The sequence below is a fragment of the Antechinus flavipes genome, chromosome 1 (genome assembly GCF_016432865.1).
Source record: "Antechinus flavipes isolate AdamAnt ecotype Samford, QLD, Australia chromosome 1, AdamAnt_v2, whole genome shotgun sequence".
In the NCBI taxonomy this organism is placed as follows: Eukaryota; Metazoa; Chordata; class Mammalia; order Dasyuromorphia; family Dasyuridae; genus Antechinus; species Antechinus flavipes.
The window spans coordinates 616211472-616233162 of record NC_067398.1 but is presented as its reverse complement, the minus strand read 5'-3'; the positions used below and the strand labels follow the sequence as shown (position 1 = coordinate 616233162).

The 21691-nt window shown below is 32.7% G+C and overlaps 1 protein-coding gene across 3 annotated transcripts in view; it reads right to left on the bottom strand.

The window, feature by feature from the left end:
• Positions 1-2686: 2686 nt before the first annotated feature.
• The window catches only part of FAM91A1 (family with sequence similarity 91 member A1), a 53747-nt gene continuing 34742 nt past the window's right edge, over positions 2687-21691 (bottom strand). For all 3 annotated transcript variants that reach the window (XM_051971062.1, XM_051971063.1, XM_051971064.1), the window contains 10 exons: positions 20243-20375; positions 19714-19862; positions 18422-18556; positions 18147-18260; positions 16665-16737; positions 11883-12035; positions 9403-9507; positions 8345-8468; positions 7309-7378; positions 2687-5754 (listed from right to left, as the gene is read on the bottom strand). In XM_051971062.1, the coding sequence (XP_051827022.1) occupies positions 5569-5754; positions 7309-7378; positions 8345-8468; positions 9403-9507; positions 11883-12035; positions 16665-16737; positions 18147-18260; positions 18422-18556; positions 19714-19862; positions 20243-20375 (1242 nt within the window). In that variant the 3' untranslated portion in view covers positions 2687-5568. The remainder of the gene's footprint in view (positions 5755-7308; positions 7379-8344; positions 8469-9402; positions 9508-11882; positions 12036-16664; positions 16738-18146; positions 18261-18421; positions 18557-19713; positions 19863-20242; positions 20376-21691) is intronic.

The following is a 21691-nucleotide window of genomic DNA, read 5'->3' as shown; positions in this document are numbered from 1 at the left end:
AAGAATCAGTCAAGCTCACTGTTTTATAGTTAGGAAAATCCCATTTTCTTTCTTTTCTACAAAAATCAAGACATTTCCCACTTTTTTAATTTTGTCATTTTTCAGTCACATCCAGCTCTTTGTGACCTCATCTGAAGTTTTCTTAGCAGAGATATTTTTCATTTGCCATTTCCTTTTCCATGAGGAAACTGAGGCAAAGAGGAAGAAGTGATTTGTCCATGGTCATACAGCAAATGTCTGAGGCAGATTTGAACCAGGATGAGGAGCATACACAGCTTTATCACAGTATCAGTCAAACTCCTTTTGTTTCACAAAGTTGAGCTTTGAGAATATATGTCTAAACAAGGATGTGTATATAGAAATAAGATCTAAGACCTGCAATATAGTGTTAGATCACTATATCCATCTATACTAAATCCATTGTACCATCTAGCTGCCAAATATGCACTATCCCTCCCGTTATGAATATACAGTGGTCAGAGCTCTCCTTATCAACTGGGCCCCAGAAAGCTAGCCCAAAGTTTAGGTACTTTGTGGGTCAGAACCCTCTCCAAGCCACGCTCACAAATTCCCAGTGTTTATTTTGTCAGCCAGGTGAAACATTCAGTTCCCAAGATAATTTAATAAAAAAGAATAAAACATTCACCCTATAAACTGTAAATTCAATCTTCTACAAACATATTTAACAGAAGTGTACCTTGCAGAGACAGGAATCATTAGTGTAACACGAGAGGGACTTTACTCCACATCAGGCATCAATTTCACCAGCCACTAATTGGACATGACACTTCTTTCCAGTGGGCTTTCTGCTATCCAGTTAACTTTAGATTCACATACTAATCTGTCCAGCCTGCATTAGAAACTCTGTGATTAGTGGTGGAGCCTGGATGACAGAGCATAGACAGGACTTTGCCTGAGCTCTTCCTGGCTTCCCTTAGAATCCACACCAGATCAAGCTTCTGAATGGATTTTGGCATGACAGGACTCACAAATATTTGGAGTATAACCAATTCCCAGCATAAGGTATCATGTAAGGACTTCAGAAAAGTCTGTCTCAATCAGGCAGGGAGGGATGCGGCCTAGGGCAGGCACAGTGCAAAGAGGCCCAGGCTAGAGATGACCCATGCAGAGAATCTAGTGGGAGACTCTTAGACAAACTACCCCAGTGTTGGCTACTCTGTCCTGGTTCAGAAGCCAGTAGATCGGCAGACTAGCTGTGAGACCTCCAACACAACTACAGAAGGCAAAGTGAGCCCTGAACTCCAACATAACAAGCAGGACTTGGCCAGGCTCACCCAACTCAGGGAGGAAGCCAACAGCACTGGCCCCAGGTAAAACCCTGTAGCCCCATAGAGGAAAACAATCTCTCTTTTTCCCTAGGAGCAGACCTCAACCTTTAAAAATAAGCAAAAAAGAGCTCTGATCATAGATACCTACTGTTGGGACAGGGAAGAAGATTTCAAACCCCTCCATATTAAACTTCAAAGGGAGATATGTACTAGTCTTCAACTTAACAGGTTCTTTTGGAAGAATTCAAAAAGGATCTTAAAAAGATGCTTGGAAGAAAAATAGGGAAAGGAAATGAGCACTTTGCAGGAGCTTTGGGAAAGGAAACAGAAATTGAAGAAAACAATTCCTTAAAAAATACAATTGGTAAAATGGAAAAAGAGAACAATTCCTTAAAAATTAGGATTGGTGAAATGGAAAAAAAAATCCAATGAACAAAATAAGTCATTTAAAAGTTCAACTGGCCAAATGCAAAAGGAAGTACAAAAGCTAATTGAAGAAAATAATTCACTAAAAATTAGAATTAAATAAATGAAAGTGAATAATTCAATGAGAAATCAAGAATAAGTCAATACTAATATATATATGAAAATGTAAAATACTTCACTGGAAAAACTACTGACCTGGAAAATGGACTCAGGAGAGACAATCTAAGAACTATTGGATACTGAAAGCTACAATGAAAAAAAAAAGGGGGACAGGACATCTTTCAAGAAATTATCAAACAAAACTGACCTGATATCCTATAACTAGAAAGTAAAGTATCTGCCACTGAAAGAAATGTTGTGATTAGTTGATTTCTCCTCTATAGGGAACAATACAAGTCTACTAACCAATTCTTTTAGATAACCATCAACTAGGAAATGTTATTTTTAGAAAGCTACTTCCCTACAAGAATGGCAATCCATTTTCTAACCTTCCTTATAATTCTTGGCAGTTGGGAATCTCTGAAAGCTTTTGCTAAAAGTTTCTGGATATAAACAGAATAATACCATTAAGTGATCAACACTATGTTAAGAAGCTTAATAATTTCAAGCATCATAAAAGTCAAAAAGTCTGACAAAAAAGTCAGAATAAAGTTTTGACTACTACAGAATAAGTCCAAAAGAACAAATGATTTGAGATACTTTATAACTCAGACTTGCAGCTATATATAACAGAATTTATATATTTTGTATATTATTTTATAATTAAGTGTTCCTCACTTACAGAAATCTGTATTAGAGAAAAAATGTCCTTACTGGCATCTTATTCAGATAGTAAACATTTAAGTAGTATGTACATGTCTAAATTTTTTATTTTTTTAATTTCCCAATTGTTTTAATTATTAAAATTTCACTGTACTACATAATTTCTGTACTTATAGCATACATTTAAAATTGAAAATCATCCCACTATCTTGATCAGTAATAGTTTATTGTAAACATTTATGTTACATGTGCCAATCATCAAATTGAACACAAGGTTTTATACATTTCATTGTATACTATTAACAACATCATACCAGAAAACAATCCATGGTACTCAATTACAATTTTGGTACTTTAAAACCTTTTAAATACAAACTGTTTTTGAAAAACTAAACAAGGAGGGAATGGGGAAGGAGACTGAAGCCCTCAGGGAATATAGCAGTATGAAAAATGGCAAAACTCAATTCTAAATGCTTAAAATAATTCCAACTAAAAGTATTGAGCAGGTCAGCTATACTATTCCTGAAGGAAAATAAACATAAAATTATGTGAACACATTAAAAGGAGCAGGAACTACTGCATACTTTAAATGGCTCTACTTACTATAATATCAATATGCCATTTTAAAAAGGTTCTCTCCCTCTCCCCCACCTTTTTTGGTTTTCAAAGTCTTACCTCTGCTTAAGTCATACTTAAAAGACAATTATAAAAAGCAACAAAGCCAAATGGAATCATATCAAACAGCAACAAAATTGAGTTAAAAATCTTTAATGATCCTTCTCTTTGGTAGTCACCCATTAATTAGGTAACAGTGTATTTTTTAAAAGTTTCATTGAATTGCCAGCTTTAAATGAAGAGATGTATCTTTACATAAGATAATGTATGGTTTTTTTTATGATCATATATACAATTATAATGAAATAAAACTAAGTTTGTAAAACACAATCTGAAAACAGCAGCATTTTACATTTTTTTGTTTACAACACTGAATATGCTTACAGTATGGAAGCTCTGCCAAACTGTACATCAATGGATTCCTTTTTTCCTTTTAAAGGCAGAAACCAAAAATCAGAGTTGAACACAAGTTTTTTTCAATCATTTTTCCTAAAATGCATGATCACTATTTTATTCCATTTTCCCCTCCATTCTCTTGGAAAGGAAATAAGGCAGAAAATCATTCCCATATTTTGTTACAAATTTATGAAAAACTGGATTTACTGCCAACAAAAAAAAAATTCAATCCTTTATTAATGCAGATATCATAGTAGGCCTAAAGTACTAATATCTGCAGAATAAATAACTACTACAGTTAGTAAAAAAACAAACCAGATAAGAAAAATGTTAGAATAAAAAGCAGCACTGATCAAATTAAGTACTTGGACTCAGTTGAGAAACTGCAAGTTATACATTTACAGAAAAAGGAATGTACATTAACAGTTATGTGAGAAATTAGTGTGATTCACAGTTTAACAAATCATTTCACTATTATTATGCATTATTTTTTCCTTTTTTTATACATATGTTTAACACACACTTGGTTCCTACTACAGTAGAAAACAAAATGTTATCACATTTACCATAAACACTTTCCAGCAACTCACTGCACCAGGTTCTTGGTCCAAGTTTTTCAATAATATTGTGAGCACACAGTACTGAAGGTATGGTTATGATTACAGTTTTAGGAAAGACATATATTACCAGATTAAACACACAAGTAACTGTTCCTTATAGAATGAGAAAAAAAAAGTATCAGCAGAAATCTTTACATTACAACTGTCCCCCAAATTTAAATGTTTTCCATATATGCAGTTTTACCAGGACATTTGTTAAACTGGCAAAGCAATCATCCTACAGATAAGTCTAAATTAAACAATAACACTGCCCAAAATTCTTTAAGGAAGGTACTTGATAAATGTAAAAGTGAATTATTGAAGTACTCCAATTAAATGAGTTAATATTTGTCATATTACAAGAACTGATAACTCAAGAAAAACTTTAAAACAACATTCTGTTTCCCTTTATCTTTTTTACCCCAGGCCCACTTACAGGAAACTAGATTACATAAGATGAAGGCCATGTCTAAATGGGACAACTGTTAATTCAGTTGAATAATTTATCATACTTTTTTCCCTAAAAGCCAACACTTACAGTTCCCTGATGTTTATTCCCTGATGTTTATTTGAACATAAAGCACCCAATCTTTGGTTTGTAAATAAGAAATCTGTTTCCATATAAATCAGTCTTGTGATTATAAATGAAGGTTACTCAATTAAACTCAATTAAAAAGTTAAAATGGGCAGTAATAGTAACAACCAAACAAGGTCACTTTTTATAGAAACATCTGATAAAAATAAAGATAGGGATAATGAAGCTTTCATATGTAAAACCACATTGCTTATATGTAGAATGTTTTTCAAAGTTTCTCATGAGGTATCAATGAATCTTGATGTTTCAAGAGTTAAGACCTTGTAAAAAGCAAGATCAAATTATTTTTGACTATGCATTTATATACTTTTAACACCATCCAACTGATATACATAATTAAAAGACAACTTTTACAGTTTATAACACCGCCCTCATATCATGACACATCACTGGATTTTACTAGGTTTTTGGTTGTTTTTTGCATTTTACTATTTTAAGGGCCAGGAAACTTCTTGATTGGAAAAATTAAATTTCTTTCCATTACCCCCAAAAAGTATAGATAATCAAATATAAAATTAAACAGGATTCATGTTTGAGTAACTAACATATAAAATTACTATTGCAATTATCTGTGGTGACCACTTATAAATTTAACAATCATCATAAAGGGTATCCTTAGGTTTATAAAAGAAATGCAGATTGTCTCTAGGTAAAAATACAGTGCTGACTGCTAAAAAGCTCTCTGTTGCAGCAGGATATGCAGTAATGAGTAAGACTCCAGACAGTGCAAATATTTCCCCACAAACTGCAACACAAACACTTTTAATACCACTTTAGCATACATTGTTCTGCAGCAGCAGTATACTTCTTAGTGGTTGGCACTAGAAATTAACTGTAAGAAAGAAAAAAAGGCAGTAAATGTGAACAAAAATGGTATGTGTATGAACTATTGCAAATTAACATTTGCAATAAGTACTGAGGAAGGTGACCGTCCATTCCATTCAGATAAAATGCCATCTTTAAATATTAAGTTCTTCGCAGGAAGTGGAACACCCAATTCAGCACAAGGAGGCTGTGAAAACATACTTGAAAAACTGGCCTCAGTGTGTAAGTCCAAGGTTGAAATCCCTTCCTAAAAAAAAAAAAAAAAAAAAAAAAAAAAAAAAATCAAAAAAAGAGAAAATAATACTATACTATTTGCAAACAATACTATATGCAGAACATTTTTAACCAAGTGTAAAAATATTGCTATTCCTTCTGGCTCAAAGAACTTGAACTTCACAGAATTTCAACATTAGAAGTTAATCAACCAATAAGCAATCATACTTTGAGGTTTGCTAAGTGGCAGGCATTGCATGAGATACCGAGTTTACAAAGACAAAAAAAGAAACAATCCCTACCCTCAAGAAGATTTCATTCTTTTGAAAAGACAACATATGCAGAAAAAATGCAAATCAAATCCAACATCATTAGGGAGAAAGGGGCAGATGTGGTGGGGTTAAGAAAAGGCTCATGGAAAAGACTGTGGGGAAGGCATTCCAGGTATGAGGGGCTTACAGAGCAAAGGTCATCTAGTTTTACCCGTAGTGGAATAAGAACACCTTCCACAACATCCCTGACATGTGGTCAACTGTTTTGACAAATTTAACTGTCTCAAATAACTTCTGCTTGAAGGTTTCAAAGGAAAATGACTAGATCATATACAACCATTCCACTTATGGAAATTTTTCTTTACACTAAGTTGAAATCTGCTCACCCTTTTAATTCCACCCCTCAATCCTATTTAATATGAATAAGTGCATCTTTATAAGGATTTATAGGTTCATAAAACATTTTCCTCACAATAACCCTGAAAATAAATACTGCAAATTTTACAGAATAGGAAATTTGGCATCAGAGAAGCTAAGTGTGACTTGCCCATAATCACAAAGATAAAATATGATGGGGCTAAGACTCAAGCTATTCAAAAAACAGATTTAGATTACCTCCATCTAGGTATTACCTAGTTGTTCATATGCTGTCAAACCAGAGGTGTCAAACTGAAGGAACCAGATTAAAATGTAATTGGGAGATGTTTAACAAATAAAAATATAATATGGAAAATGCTAATTAGTGGCTTTTCCAAGTCAGTATGCATTTCTGTTTGAATCTGATACCAAGGTGCTACAAAAGTATTTTACTTCCAAAGTTAAAATATCAGAAAGTCTAATGACCACTGCTCTACATGTTAGATTTCATTCACCTCACAGTATCATTTGTGAAGAAGTACTACAAAAAGAAAGTATATTATCAAAGTTAAACAAAAGTCAATAATATAGCACTATTAAAATAGGAAAGATTATACTCCACAAGAAATTGTCACAAATAAAAATAGCTACAAAACTACAAAATGAAAATGTCATTATATTCTAGAAAAGTATTCTAGGTTAGTGCAGTTTAGGTATTTTTAGAAGGTACATGAATTCTTTTTAGGACACTGCAGAGATTCCTTCTGAAATTTGTAGTTACTCTCCATGGTATAAATTATTTAGTAATGTTAGACACAGACATTTTAAAAGCATTCCTATTTAAAATTATCTTCTTATACAAATTACACCAACACAAATTTAATGGCTTAAATGCCAGACTTTTTTTTTTTTTTAATTCTACTTTTTTGTGAGCTTTTTGTTTTGTTTTGTTTTTTTACCTGGAATGAATGAACAAAATTAAGGACGTGGAGAGAGAGTTTTCTACTGGAATGTAAGAGTTTTTGAAGGCTGAAAAAGAAAAAAAAAAAGGCAAAAATATAATTTTTTTAAAAAGCATTAATATTTTCTATTACAAATTGCCATTTTGATTGGTGCTTCCACTAGATGGTACCCCAAAGTATTACTTGATGAAAATGTTACATAACTCAATAAATATAAAAGGGATCAAAAGTCTAGAAAGTTATATTTTATAAAAAGAGTCAATATTAAATTGTTTAAAATAAGTAAAACAAAAAAACCTGGGCTCAAAAATAAGTTTGGCAAAACATTTATATCCTCTACTATGCTAATATAAATAAAATTGAATTTTTTTTTTTAAATAACAAGTATTTTGAGAGTCAGACAATTAGCCACATTTAAAATATTCCCCAAAATTCAAAACAATAATTCTGAAGAGCTGGAAGAATTAGCCTACACCTGAATACTTGTTATTTTCCCAAATATACAGTTTGTTATTATCAATATAAGTAAATGCTAATTATAATGACAATCTGTAATTTTCTTCTGCATAACATTTTTTTCCTTTTAAAAACACTCATGTACATTATTTTACTTTATGGAATGTTAATCAGTATTGTTTGTTCTCTCAGAATTTTAATTTGCTCTGATAGCTATATCCAGTAAACATCTTAAAGAAAATAAGAAAGTAAATAAAAAGGAATACCAATCTTTAAAAAATTTGTTTTTCCCAAATGTAATTTTTGCCTTATAATTCTAGTTCAACTTAGGAAAAAATGAAGTAAAGAAGTTAGAAAAGATTTATGTCCTAAAAATAGAATAGGATATCACACCAAATCAATATGTACTGAACACTGACTATTATAATAGTGCTACAGAAAATTGGTGGGGGTGCAGTAAGGAGATGGAGGTAGGAAAAATAGAGAAAAAGATATCTTAGACACTGTTAAATCTCTGTCTTCAAGAAAGTAGGAATCCAGGATTGAGGAAATACAAATCAATACCACAAACCCTCACCTTTCTTTCCTACAAAGTCCATGTGTAGCAATTTTCCTACAGACTTTGCGATTCAATTCAGAACTAAATAGTGGAATTCCAAAGCATAACTCAAGAGGAACCCATTCAACTTCTGTTGTAGCTACTACAAAAGAAAATACACATTATTTTAAAACCTTCAAAATCATTAAAATGAAACTCAAATTAAATAAAATGTTTGCCAATTTAAAATCCCTCTAGAGTTTTTAATTTGACAAATATTTTACAAAGCACCCAGGCATTAGGGACAGACAGATACAAATATCGTAACACTGGCTTCAAGAAATTTACATTCTATTGGGGAAAATAAAATGAATATAGCTAAGGAAATACAACTGGGGCAGGGGACAATCAGGAAAGGCTAAAAGAATGCTGAGAAACAAAGGTAAGGATAAAGCAGGTTCCAAGCACTGAAGATGCCTTTTACAAAGAAGTCAAAAAAGAAGTCAAAAGCTAGAAGACTAAGTCTAGAAAATTGCAAGTACACTGTCATGGCCAGAATGAAAATTCATGAAAAGGAGTAACATGCAATAAGGCTGAATGAGAGTCAAATTGTGGAGATCTAAAGATTTGCAAATTTGAGCGGGAGAGTGATATAAACTACCAATTTATTCCTGAATATTAATTTAGCAGGTATATAGAGGATAGACTGGAGAGAGAGAATAGCAATTAGGAGTCTATTGTAAAAGCCAGATGAAGAGTGATGACAGCAGCAGTTAGGTGGGAGAAGAGAAAAGAATGGACGAGAGAGTTATAGAAATACAAAAGAATGTATTACAGAAAGAAGTCTTTTTTAAAAAAATGAAATGAAAAAATTGAAAGAAGAACTTGGGGCTACATTTTTATAATCCTTTAATTATGCAACTGACAGGATAAGATATAAATAGGATTTTGAAGAGGTTTTTTTTTTTTTTTGTTTTGTTTTGTTTTGTTTTCCAAAAGTCCATGATGGACACATCTCAATGAATAAGGCTTAATGGGGAAATTAAAAATAGTAACTTACAACATTTAATAGTGTCTCAAAATTCTAACAATTTTACCATCAATATTTTGCTTTGTCGTCGAATCTACAGTCTCCTCAATGACCATTTCAAACGATTCTGTACTTCCATTTACATCAGATCCTGAAGCCAAATCAGGTTCACCTAATAAAGATAATTAAAGATATTTATATGACATTCACTCCATCCAAGTGCTCCAAAAATAAGTCTTTATACTTCATAAAAAAAAATGACTTTAAGCAACAGATTTTTTGGCATTGTTTTTTAATGTACACAAAATAACACTTAAAAAGGACACACTGTAGCTGGGCTAGCACTCCAGAAATTCTAGGAGTAAGAAAGTGAAATGAGCTGATGGTCTCAAGTAGTGTTTCTCAGTCTCTTGAATATGAAGACCTCTTTTTTTTAATATCAAAAAAAATTGTGTGGACTTCCATATGAAATTAGTTAAGTCAAATCAACAAGTATTTATTAAACTCCTATTATGTATCAAGCATTGTAATAGTGCTGTGATAGTGCTGTGATTAGAGAGACAAGACAATGCCTTCCCTCAAGAAGCTCACAGTCTTAAAGGGAAGATAACAAGAAAAAAGTAGGTAGAAATAAAATAAGCACAAGATAAATTAGAGATCATCAACTTTAGCCAGTACTTAAAAGAAGCAAGGGGAGCCAGGAAGCAGAACAGGGAGAATATATCAGATATAGAGTCCAGCCAGTGAAAATGCGTAGAATTGGGAAACAGGGTGTCTGGCACATGGAGGCCACTGTCACTGGATCACAAAGTATGTGGTAGGGAAGAAGATTAAGAAAACTGAAAAGATAGAAAGTGAATAATCTGTGAAGAGCTTTGAAAGCCAAAACAATATTTAAATTTAATCTTAAGATAACTACTACAGTAGACACAATAGGTCAGACCTGCATTTTAAAAGATCAATTTAACATCTGAGTGAAGGGAGACTTCAGCAGGAAGGATGCACTAGCAGGCTATTATAATAGTCTAGGCATGAGTTAATCACAGCCTGCCCCAGGGTGCTGTAAGTGTCAAAGGAGAGGGGAGGGCATATATGAGAGATGGCACAGGACTAAAACAGGATTAAAACAACAGAACTTGGCAATAGGTTGCATATGGGATTGAGAAAACACGTGATAATAAAAATTAGCCAAGAAGTCAATAATGCTTTTAAAATTTTTATTTTGGAATTGCAGTAACATCTGCATATTAGTGTGTGTGTGTGTGAGAGAGAAAGAGAAAGAAAGAAAGAGAGAGAGAGAGAGAGAGAGAGAGAGAGAGAGAGAGAGAGAGAGAGACAGACAGACAGACAGACACAACTGTTATTCAGTCTGGAGTTATGTACTGTTAGAGCTAAAGATCAAAATGGCAATGCTTGGTACATGGATGGATTAACAGTCCCCTGACAATAACTGTCTCAATGGCTCAGAGGTGCTACTGTAAGGCTGGGAACAACTATTCTAGAATTTTAGGAACACTTGAGATGAAGGCAAACTGTAAAGAAAAAGATGAATAGAGGAGAAAAAAGAAAGAAACCATTGTTAAGATGCAGAACACACAATGGACAAACCAGATGGAGAGTCTCCATTTGCAATCTCTTCCAATGTACAGTTTTCTATATGGTTTAATTCAAAAGAATAACCTACAGTCAACAAAAGAGCAACTTAAATTTACAAAGATTAAGTTTTAACATACAATTGGTAACTGCTTTTTAAAATCTCAGAAGTATTTTTTTATAATAGGGTTACTTTATAAAGAAGAAAAGTAAAAACTATTTTTTACTCTCACTAATTCTTTTAATAAACAATTCTAACTGCCAAGAGGAAAAAGCAGACTTAGTTCAGGAACAAAGTATGTATCATTTATCAATTTTCTTAGGCTTTCTGTTCTCTTACATAAACCTGCTAGTGAGACATCTGCTAATATTCCACACTAGAAGTCTTTCTTTTAGTGACAGGTACTAAAACTCAAAATCAAGGACATACAGAGATAGTCATGTACTCAATCTTTTTTTCTGTGACGGTTTCTGGCACAAAAGCAAAAGCAAAAAGCAGAACTCAGAATATTCAAGAATATTTAAAGCTAGGAGACCACTTAAAAGGTAAACTCTATTTAGTTGACTTTTTTTTTTTTACACTTTGCTATTGTGAAAATAATTACTATTAATATACAAATGGATTATGATCAAGGAATACAAATCTATATTTAAGAAACTGAAACAATTCTTATTTTCTTTTGAAATAATTAATCAACTTGGCCTCTAGATTTGTAAGTCATATCAAGTATGGCAGCAACACAATAATATTCAAGGACTAGAACTTAATAATTTTAACTTTTAACCCTAGCTTTAATGCTTAGTTAGCTATACAACCTTAGGTAATGTTGCCTCATTTGGAGAATAAAGAAAAACATTTATTCAAATAAGCAATTATTTTATCCCCTAAGTAAAAAGGGTACTAAATTAAAAATAAGAGCTTCCAACTCAAAAATAAATTGATAAATAGCTAACCTTTTTCATCAGACGCATCACTAAGTTTTCTGCTGGCAGCATGGCGACTAGAAGCATTCAACATGGTGACATAGCCACAAAGGTGCTCTAAATCCACTTTCTCCCGTAATGTTTGCAGTGCTTTATGAACACCCAGATTGGCTCGAGTCAACTCTAAGAACAGAAAGTAAAATAAGAATAGCTAACATTTATACAACAGCTTACAAAAAACTTTGTAGATCTTATCACAAGTATACATATCCCAGACTAGAGAGTACTTTCCTCCTATTCAAGTTATTAGCAATGTAATCTTTTGGATTTTTTATATACATCAGTCAGATTCATCACAACAATTTCACACTTATTTGCTGCTATTCCAAAAGATAAATGCTCTCTCTTAGTGAACAAGTATTTATCTGGCATTTAAGAGAAGCTGCAATCATCTGTACCAACTTTGCTGACTTTCAGGTCAGGGCCAAATGTTTACCTAATGCTAATCTCACTCAAGACGGACAGCACATCCTTATTTAGATCTTCTTTCTAGTTCTCAATCTATTACAATGCTTTAATGGGTGAAAACACTGTCTAGAAGAAGAGGAAGAAGAATCACAGGACATAAGATTTTAGAACTTCAAGCTTATAGAATCCAAAGTACTCATTTTACAGGTGAGAACACTAAAGCCAAGAATGACTTGCCCAATGTTACACAGCAGAATGGAAACTAGAACCAAAGTTCCTAATTCTTATTACCCATACTTTTTCAACTGTATTCTATGCTACTAACCACTGAAACATGATTGGAAACCTGTCATCCAACATATTTATTACCAATCCTCCTTAGCATTTTGGTATCAGCTGTAGATTTAGCAAACACATCTTGAAAACAGCTCAAGTATCACAACTTACAAGAGACTTTTCCTGATCTCTACTCCTACTGCACCTCCAACTTAATGCTCCTGAAATTTAGTTCTCTTTTTAATTATCTTTATGCAAGAATTTATACATGTATACATACACACACTTGAAGTTTAATGGGGGGGAAAGCCTCTTTCATTTTTGTCTTAGTATTCTCACAGCTAGGCCAGAGCCTTGCACATAGAAGGCACTTAATAATGTTTTTTAAAATACATTTTTGATTTCTTCTTCCAATTCATTATTTTAAAAACTATATAGTTTAGGACCCCTTATGATGGGTTCCTTGATGTCTTCAATGAAAAGGTGAAGATTAGGAAAAATATATGTGGAAAATATAGTTTATGAGAAATGATAGGGGTGAGTGAAACATGCAGGGAAAAATATATACATTTTCTTCAAAAAGAGTTGCCAGGCACTGCACAAAGCAAGCACCAAAAGAAGAAATGGATCACCAGCCCTTAACAAGTTAAGAAAATATTTATTGCTGAGTCAGGAATTACTTGATTCAGCACTCTTGTGTGCATAAAGCAGGTCATCTACTCATCAGAGAAAAGATAAGCATGGATACTCAACAAGAAGAAAGAATATCAATGAGACAAGAGTATGGTACACAAGAAAATCAGTATGGAATTACTGAAGCAAATTACTAAAAATCAAAAATGAAGAATGGAAATTAGAATAACATCAACAACTGTAATAACTTCATCCAAAAGGTAAACCAATGTAAATTAATTATTACAACAATGAGACCAGCAAACACTGACTTATCTGTAAAAAAAGAGATAGCTATCAATGGTGATGTATTAGAATAAAAACTCATTTATAAATATTAAAAGGAATGGGTGATTACGAATAATATCAGCTGAAAACAGAAGAGAAGCAAGAGAAGATAAAAGCAATAGAAAACAAATTTGGAAAGATATCCAAGTAAGCAAAGTCATCCTAAATGCATTGAAGGATGAAAACGAGGACAGGATGACAAATGGAAGAAAAACGGAAAAGATCTACAAAAGCAATTACAAAAAAAATTGCTTTTTCCACCAAGGATAATGGGACCATCACACTCACATCTTCACCCCACAGTACCTGGGATGCTTACAGAACAAGTAGGAATGACATTAATTAGAATCAAGGTCAAAAGTAGTTGACTGAATCAAATATATGTAAAGAACAATACTAGAAAGAATTCACTTGTGAGGGCATTTTAGGAGATAAAAAAAGAGGTGGATACCAAGGTAGATAGCCAACATTTCAGGCCCTTGATTATTTAATTTAAAAAAAAAAAGTTCCAGAGAAAAACAACTATCAACCTTTATACTTCTCCGATCTATACAAAGACTTCACAAGGAACATCTATTCACAAATTGAAGATGTTCCTGGGGACCAAGAAGACTACTGCAAATGATGTTCAACAATGGACCTCATCTTTTACCATCTCAGATCCACAAGGTTCTATTGTGCTTATCCATTGTATTTATTGCTTGTTGATTTAAAAAAAGCTCCCATCCACAGATTAAAATGACTCAAGATTCAAAAATAACACAGCCTAATCACGTTCTAATTAAAAAACAAAACAAACAACAACAAAAACCAAAAAAAAAAAAAAAAAAAAAGGAAGATGTTTACTAGCCCAAAAGCATTTACCACTGTACTGGAAAAGATCCAGTGCTGACTCAAGGTTGAAAAGGGCTCTCTTGTGCATACTCCAGTTTGTGGATAGAAGTACGTTAATAGTGTCAAGCCTTACAATACAGCAGAACCTCCTGGAAAACATCTGCATTTACTCAAAGTAATTTACCCTATAAAGAGCAAATGGATGAAGAATGTCTATTGCTCAAATTTCAACATGTGCCTAAATGGATATCCTAAAAAAGTGTCAAAAGAAGGAGAAAGAGGGAGAGAGGGTAGAGAAAGAGAGTATGACTGATTATCTGGGACAGACAAGACAGATGGACAATAAGTAGGACCCAAAGTTGAAAAGGAAGAGAACATGGTGAATTTCTTTTAGAAAACCTTAATGACTGAGTATCCACACAGCAAAGGCCTATACACTTTTAAGGCGTATTTGTAAGAAGCCCAATTTCTCCAAGTTTCTACAATTTATTACTATCATTTTTACATCTAGGCAAAAAAAAGATATCCATATATTCAAATTAATTTCTTCTATCTCATTATCTATTTGTGAGGTCAGAATTAGGGGACAGGAAAAGGGAAAGAGATCAACTTCTAATTTAGAAAAGTGTGAATTCACAACAATTACTGCCCTAAAATAAGTCATGATATAGAAATGATTTCTATGATATAATAAAAGTAGAAAAAGGCAAGTCTTAGACAAAGAGTGAAAAAACAACAAAAACAAAACCCACCAAGAATTCTTTTACATTATTCTAAATCCTAACATTATCTGAAAGGGAATACTGCAGTGTCCAACATATACAAATAAACCAATTATGCCAAGTTTCCAAATGTGGTTAATAAGAAAGGTTTATTTTCTAACTAAAGGTAAAGAATTACTGCAGCATACCAGTGGTAATGTTTATTTTTCCCCCCCAGTGGTAATGTTTAAAGTGAGCTAGCTGAAATCTAGTTTTTACTAAAAGTTAATATTTTGAACATAAATGCTTTATCAAAAAAGTAATGTTTCTGAATGATTTTTAGAGTTATTTTCCCTACATAGACACACACACACACACACATATGTATATTTGCACATAAATTTGCACATATATATCTACATATATGTGTCTACACATTTGCATCTAACAAACTCTACAAATGTCTACACATTTGCATCTGACAAAGCTTCTGATGATATACTTATAGCCAAGATAGCGTGATATGAGCTGGATAATTACAGTTTCATTAATTCATAGTTGATCATTGACAACTGACTCCACAGTATTCAAAGTGTATTGATTACTGATCAGTACCAACCTGCAAGTCTGTAGTAGTGTGCCCCAGAGCTCTGTTTCAACACTGAATGACTTAACATTTTCCTTAATGACTTGGATGAAGACATAGAAAGAACATTTATCAACTCTCCATAAAACACAAAGTTAGGATGATAGTAATTAATATGTTGGATGACAGAATCAAGATTTTGGAATGACTTCAAAGGTTCTACAATGGTCTAGTCTAAAACATGTCAAACCAGTAACCTACAAAATTCTAATGCAACAGAATCAGAAAAAACTATAATTGTGTAATGTTCAACAAAACAAAAACTCAATGCAACAGAGATATTACTAATTTGTGGCTTACTAAGTCAATAAGCTGCCCACTCAGATCCAATTCTATTTTGAGTTCAACATCAATACAAAATGATGTCTGATAAGGATAACTAAAAAGTTGTTGTTTTATTATGTATACAAATAAAGGAGGGTAGAGATCTGACTTGATTCATATGCAAAGAAGCTTAAAGATTTTAGTCAAATACTGGAATAATATGAATCAAAAGATAATAAAATATTAAGGGCAGTATCTGGAGCAAATTATTTAAAATTTCTTCCCCAATCTACATTGGAGTGCTGTGTCAAATTCTAAGTACTTTAAGAAGCATACTAACAAACTATAGTATTCAGAAGAGGGGAACAGAATGGTATACAGACTTAGCCATAACACAATAAGGCATGGTAGAAAGAACTAGAGACATATATTTGTTATTTAAATACATAATTAGGGTGTCACTATACCTTCTCTTTTCTAAAAGCAGCAAGATAAGAATCTAAAATTGAGAACTCATTTTTCCTAATAGAAAAAATGTTTTGCTCCATTTTTTACAGTGAATGTTATGTAATGATTGAACAATTCAAGACTAAAAAATTACCCAGTCCCTAGCTCAATGCCTTGCAAACAGAAGCTTAATAAATATTTGCTGAGTTGAATTACCTCCTTGCAGTTCCAATTCATCAAATGGGAAAGGTATATGCATGATTTCACCCATTCCATGCATGCCATGACCCTAAATACCAACAAATAAAAAACGTCAAAGGTACATATTAAAAATCTATCCCTGGTCATGTTGATGTCTAGAGCTGAAGATCAGACAGCTCCAAAACCATATGTAGCTCACCTCACCCTTTTGCCCACTATAAAGATGAAGTAACTGATGCTCCCACAGGCGAACTGACTTGTTCACAGTCACATAAGTAGGATCAGAGGCAGGATGTGAATCCAGGATCTCTGACTCCAGGTTTTTCTATTGCTACCTTCTTTCCCTTTTTACATATTCAAAGAATACCTCAGATCTTTTTTTCCCCCTTAATCACAAATGGTATCTCATTCACCTATTTGGTTTCTTAGGAAAAAAGATTGCATCTTTTTTTTATCTTGACATTTCCAGCAGCAGAATGCCTTGTATTCCATTTGAATTGAATCAAATTATAAAATTCTAAACATTTACAAAATATTATACATAAATGATCTTAATTTGATCTTCACAGCAATCCAGTGAGGAAAGTATTCTAGATATCATTCTCATTCTAATTTACAGATAAAGACACTGAGGCTCAGGGAAGTTAAGGTACCTCGATCATATGGCCAACATTCTTTCCATGGTACCACAACTGCCACAATATGATACTAGGCACATTAATATCAAAACTGCATCCTGACATTCTCCTTTAAATAATTTCCCATCCTGTTCCTCTCTTTTTTGAAAAGTTTTAGCAACAAATAAATCTTGCTAATATAATCTTTCTGATATAAATATAAGGCTCCTAAATAAAAGAACTTTACTTCAGGGGAAAATTAAGTAAACTGAAACATTCTACTTTAAAAGAAATTGAACTTTCAAAAATGTTTTGCTCTCAAAGTATGATGATTACTAGACTTGTTTTTCCACAGTTATCCTATCTCACAGGCAAAAACAACAGATTAAAAATATAAACACACATAAAAGTATAAAAAGAAATAAATGTATGACATTTTCTTCAAAATTATTCAAAATATAATTTAGCACATTAAAAAATATTAGTTCTATTAATTTTATCTTTTCTTAAACAATGTAAAACAATGTCGCTTTAATGTTTAGGTAAAAAGTTTATCCTCCATTACATATAACAGAACTTTACTAGTTGGCTTTAGAGTAACAATCCAAAAACTAGGTATCATCTATTGCACCTAACTAACGAGGGAACAAGACAAAGAGGTCAAGCAACTTGCTAAAGGCCACACAACAAACCAGTGGCCTGACCAGAATCAGGATCTAGACTTTCTGAAGCCACTCACGTGATTCTCACAATTCTAAATTAATTAAGCCCAAATTGAAATTCAGTCTCCTTCTATGAGAGAGAGAGAGAGAGAGAGATGAGATAGAGAACTATCTAAAAAAAGTCAAATTTGAATATTTCAAATAAAGTTGTTTAATACCTGAATTAAAACTGCAGAATGTGTTAAAGCATCATTCAACATTGTGAGCACATTCGAAGTAGGAACTACTCCAGGATCATGACCCCAAGAAGTTATTAATAAGCGATCATAACCCTAAAGAATACAAATGGACAACAGATAAGCAGTCACTCCTAAACATGATTTTAAAAACATTTTAAATAATTAATTTTATGGTCAATAACAGCTTCCACTCCCTCAGCACAATTTCCTCCCACTAAAAAATAAAAAATAAAAATCAAATGCACTCAATGTACCTGGAATATATCTGGAAGTTTTCGCAGCCTTGTACCTTTGGAAAGTAAGAGAGAAGGTGGTCCTTGCCCAGTAATATGGTAAATGTATAATTTAAACCAGACTGAACTGACTTCTGGAATTGCTGGTCCAATGTGCTACAACAACAATAAAGTAGATCTTGATACCAAATTAAAGGGGAAGTTGCAATAATTAACTTCATGTGTTTACTAAGCACAGAAGACAACCAAATATTTTTCCCACAATTGCTACGTATTTCATTTCTGGATTGCTATGCTTATGAAAATATATTTCAAATGCCCTAAAGATATAATGTCTAAAAATATGTTCCAACAATTGAAAAAAAAGGTGACATAAACTAGCTGAAAAGACTTTCGTTGTGCCTCAGGAGTTACGATGCAAATGCAACTTGTCACAAGTGAGACCATTCCCTCAAATACTGAGTACATCATGCTCTGTTCAAAGTTCTATGTTTTGTGCTGTGGAAGATAGAAAAATGTAGAGAACAAAGAGCACAAGTTAACTAAATACAAGTGGATCATAAGTACCTTTATATAGGATGGAAAATAATTTTTGTGCTTGCAAAAGCACCCCTAGAACAACAACAATCTGACAATATTGCACTAGAATTCAAGTCTAAGTTAATTACAAACCCCACTTGATGTATAGGACGTTTGTATTTCAAGAATTTTACCTAGGGCTTCCCAATGGGATATACATTTTACTTTGATAGGCAAAGAACAAGAAATAAGCATCAGGCCTGATGCAGTAGCCATTCCCTCACCAAACCACCTGGGAAAAAGAGGCCTGAAAATAGTATTGAGGATTTTTTTTGTCATGTGTATAAAGTAGATGAAACAAAGTAACAACATTAATACTTGTTAGACTTTGGATAACCATAGGAACATTTGCTGTATGATTTTCAAATTATATAACATCTTCACTATCATTTGCAAAAGATTTAATTTGTTCTTATCATATTCTCAAGAATGTGAAATAAAATTTCATAGCTTTCAGGAATATGTACTTAAAAATGTTTTATTAATGAATGTTTAGTGTAATTCTAATTTTGGAATGAAACTCCTTATTGCCACTCACGACTTCTCCAAACAAAGATAATAATGCTACTCCCTAAGACAGAGATATTTACTGTCTAAGATTGGTAACTGGGAGGCCCCTAAGAACAACTTAAGGTCAAAAAGGATTATGATGGCCACTCTCTGTTGTCTTCTGGGGAGAAGTAAACATTATTATCCCTTTGAGCAGATATTTATTCTTTTTACAGTGTCATTACCTGGGGAGTACAGCTGCTGATGGGTCGGATTTCATTGGTGAGGGGAGCCATGGAAACAAGCAAAGAATAATTTTTGTTTAAGACTCTACTGCAGGTGGCAGGATCCAAACCAAGGAGGCTTTCACATCGTAAAAGATCCAAAGGAAAACCTGAATTATGAATAAGCATACACAATAAGAATAAACAAAAATCTGAACGATAATAGGAAAGAAAAAAAGTTTAAGTCTATTATCTTGAATTTTCTTAATGAAAACAGTTTAAGTTCTAATCTTCAAGGAAAAATCACTATGCCTATTGACTAATTCCTGATATACTAACTAGAAAAATGGAAAATTAAAGCTAATGCCCATTCACATCCTGACTTATAAAGTATAGCTGGCAGAGAACTATCATAAAACTATGACCCTATTTAAAAACTCAATATTTTATCTATACCTCAAGATAAAATATGTAAATATGACCTATTTAATTTTATTGTTAATAATTCTCATGGAATCATGGCTTTAGAAATTATATGCAGTTATCATACCATAATTAGGTTGTTCTGGCTGTGCCGTTTGTGCAACTAAATCTTTATTGTGTCGTAAGAACAATATTGTGTTTCTCAGAGTAAGTGCATGATCAAAATATCTTTGTGCTTCTCCTTCCCCGGTACTCTGAACCTAAATCAAGAGAATAAATCCAACAAATAACATATTCATTTTAATAAGATCGTTCATTTTAATAGATCATCACATAACAAGGTACAGGTAAGTTTATATTTAAAAATAAGTAAATTTGTGCAAGCAGTATGAAACCATGCCCTGCCACTTCATTTGTGGTTCCAATTAACCCTTTACAGGTACAGCAATGAGAAATAAAGCCATCAGTACTCATATGTATGAAGTGATACTACTACAATTTGAAGAGTAGTTTCTCTCTTTCTTCATGATATAATAAAACAACTGAGTTAGAGGATAGCACAAAATTAACAAAATAGCATCCACTGCTGGACTATCAAAATCAGACATATAACTTATTGCTAACAATGACAAAAGCAAAACCAAGAGTGATTTATTAGAAAAATAACACCTCAATAAATCCCCTAAGGAATAAAAACTAGCTCTTTCAGAAGACACAGTCAAGAGGTGAACTCTTCTCTATTTGAATATGGTGCTAATGAAGGCAATGTCATAGATTATATCTCCAGATAGATCAATTACTCTCACAAAAGGGGAAAAATATAGGTTAGGGCTACAGATAGTACCTCTCTTTTTGTCTAGTCCTGTCACAAACCCTGTTTTGCTCATCACATATTGAAGTGAACATAAAATACAAAGCACATGTTCTACTGACACCGGGTTAGTAATATCATCTTTGTATATGAAGGATAGCATATACATTCTAAGAATATGGAAAACTAGAGGACAAGTCCACAGCATATTTATATATATGTTTACACCCCATACATACATATATACATACACGCACGCACACACACACATATTTACACCCCACATTAAAAAAAAACTTAAACCTGTGGAGTGGACAAGACCAACCACATAAACTAAATCAAAATTAGAAATTTTGAAAACTGGGAGCAAATTACTATTAAAAAAACTAAACCTCAGAATACAGAATTCTTTACCCAGGATTCACTATAACACATAAAGGGGAATTATGGGGGGAGGGAATATGAGAGAGAAAGCTTTTCTAACCTGGTAATTACTATATTAATGAAAGATAAGATAAAGTTTTTAAAAAATAGCCTGAAAGTCAAATTTGTTGTGTTAGCACACAAGAAAAATTCAAAAGAAAAGAAGAGGCACAATAAATTGATGTAATTTTTTAAATATTGGAAGAACAGCAAAAATCCAATGTAAGACATATAAAAGAAAAGTAATGAAGATCATTTTAGAAATTCGTTTCCTGCCCTAACAACAGGAACAAGTCTTACAAAAAAGGAGTAAAAAGAAAGTATTAGATTTTTTTTCAAAAA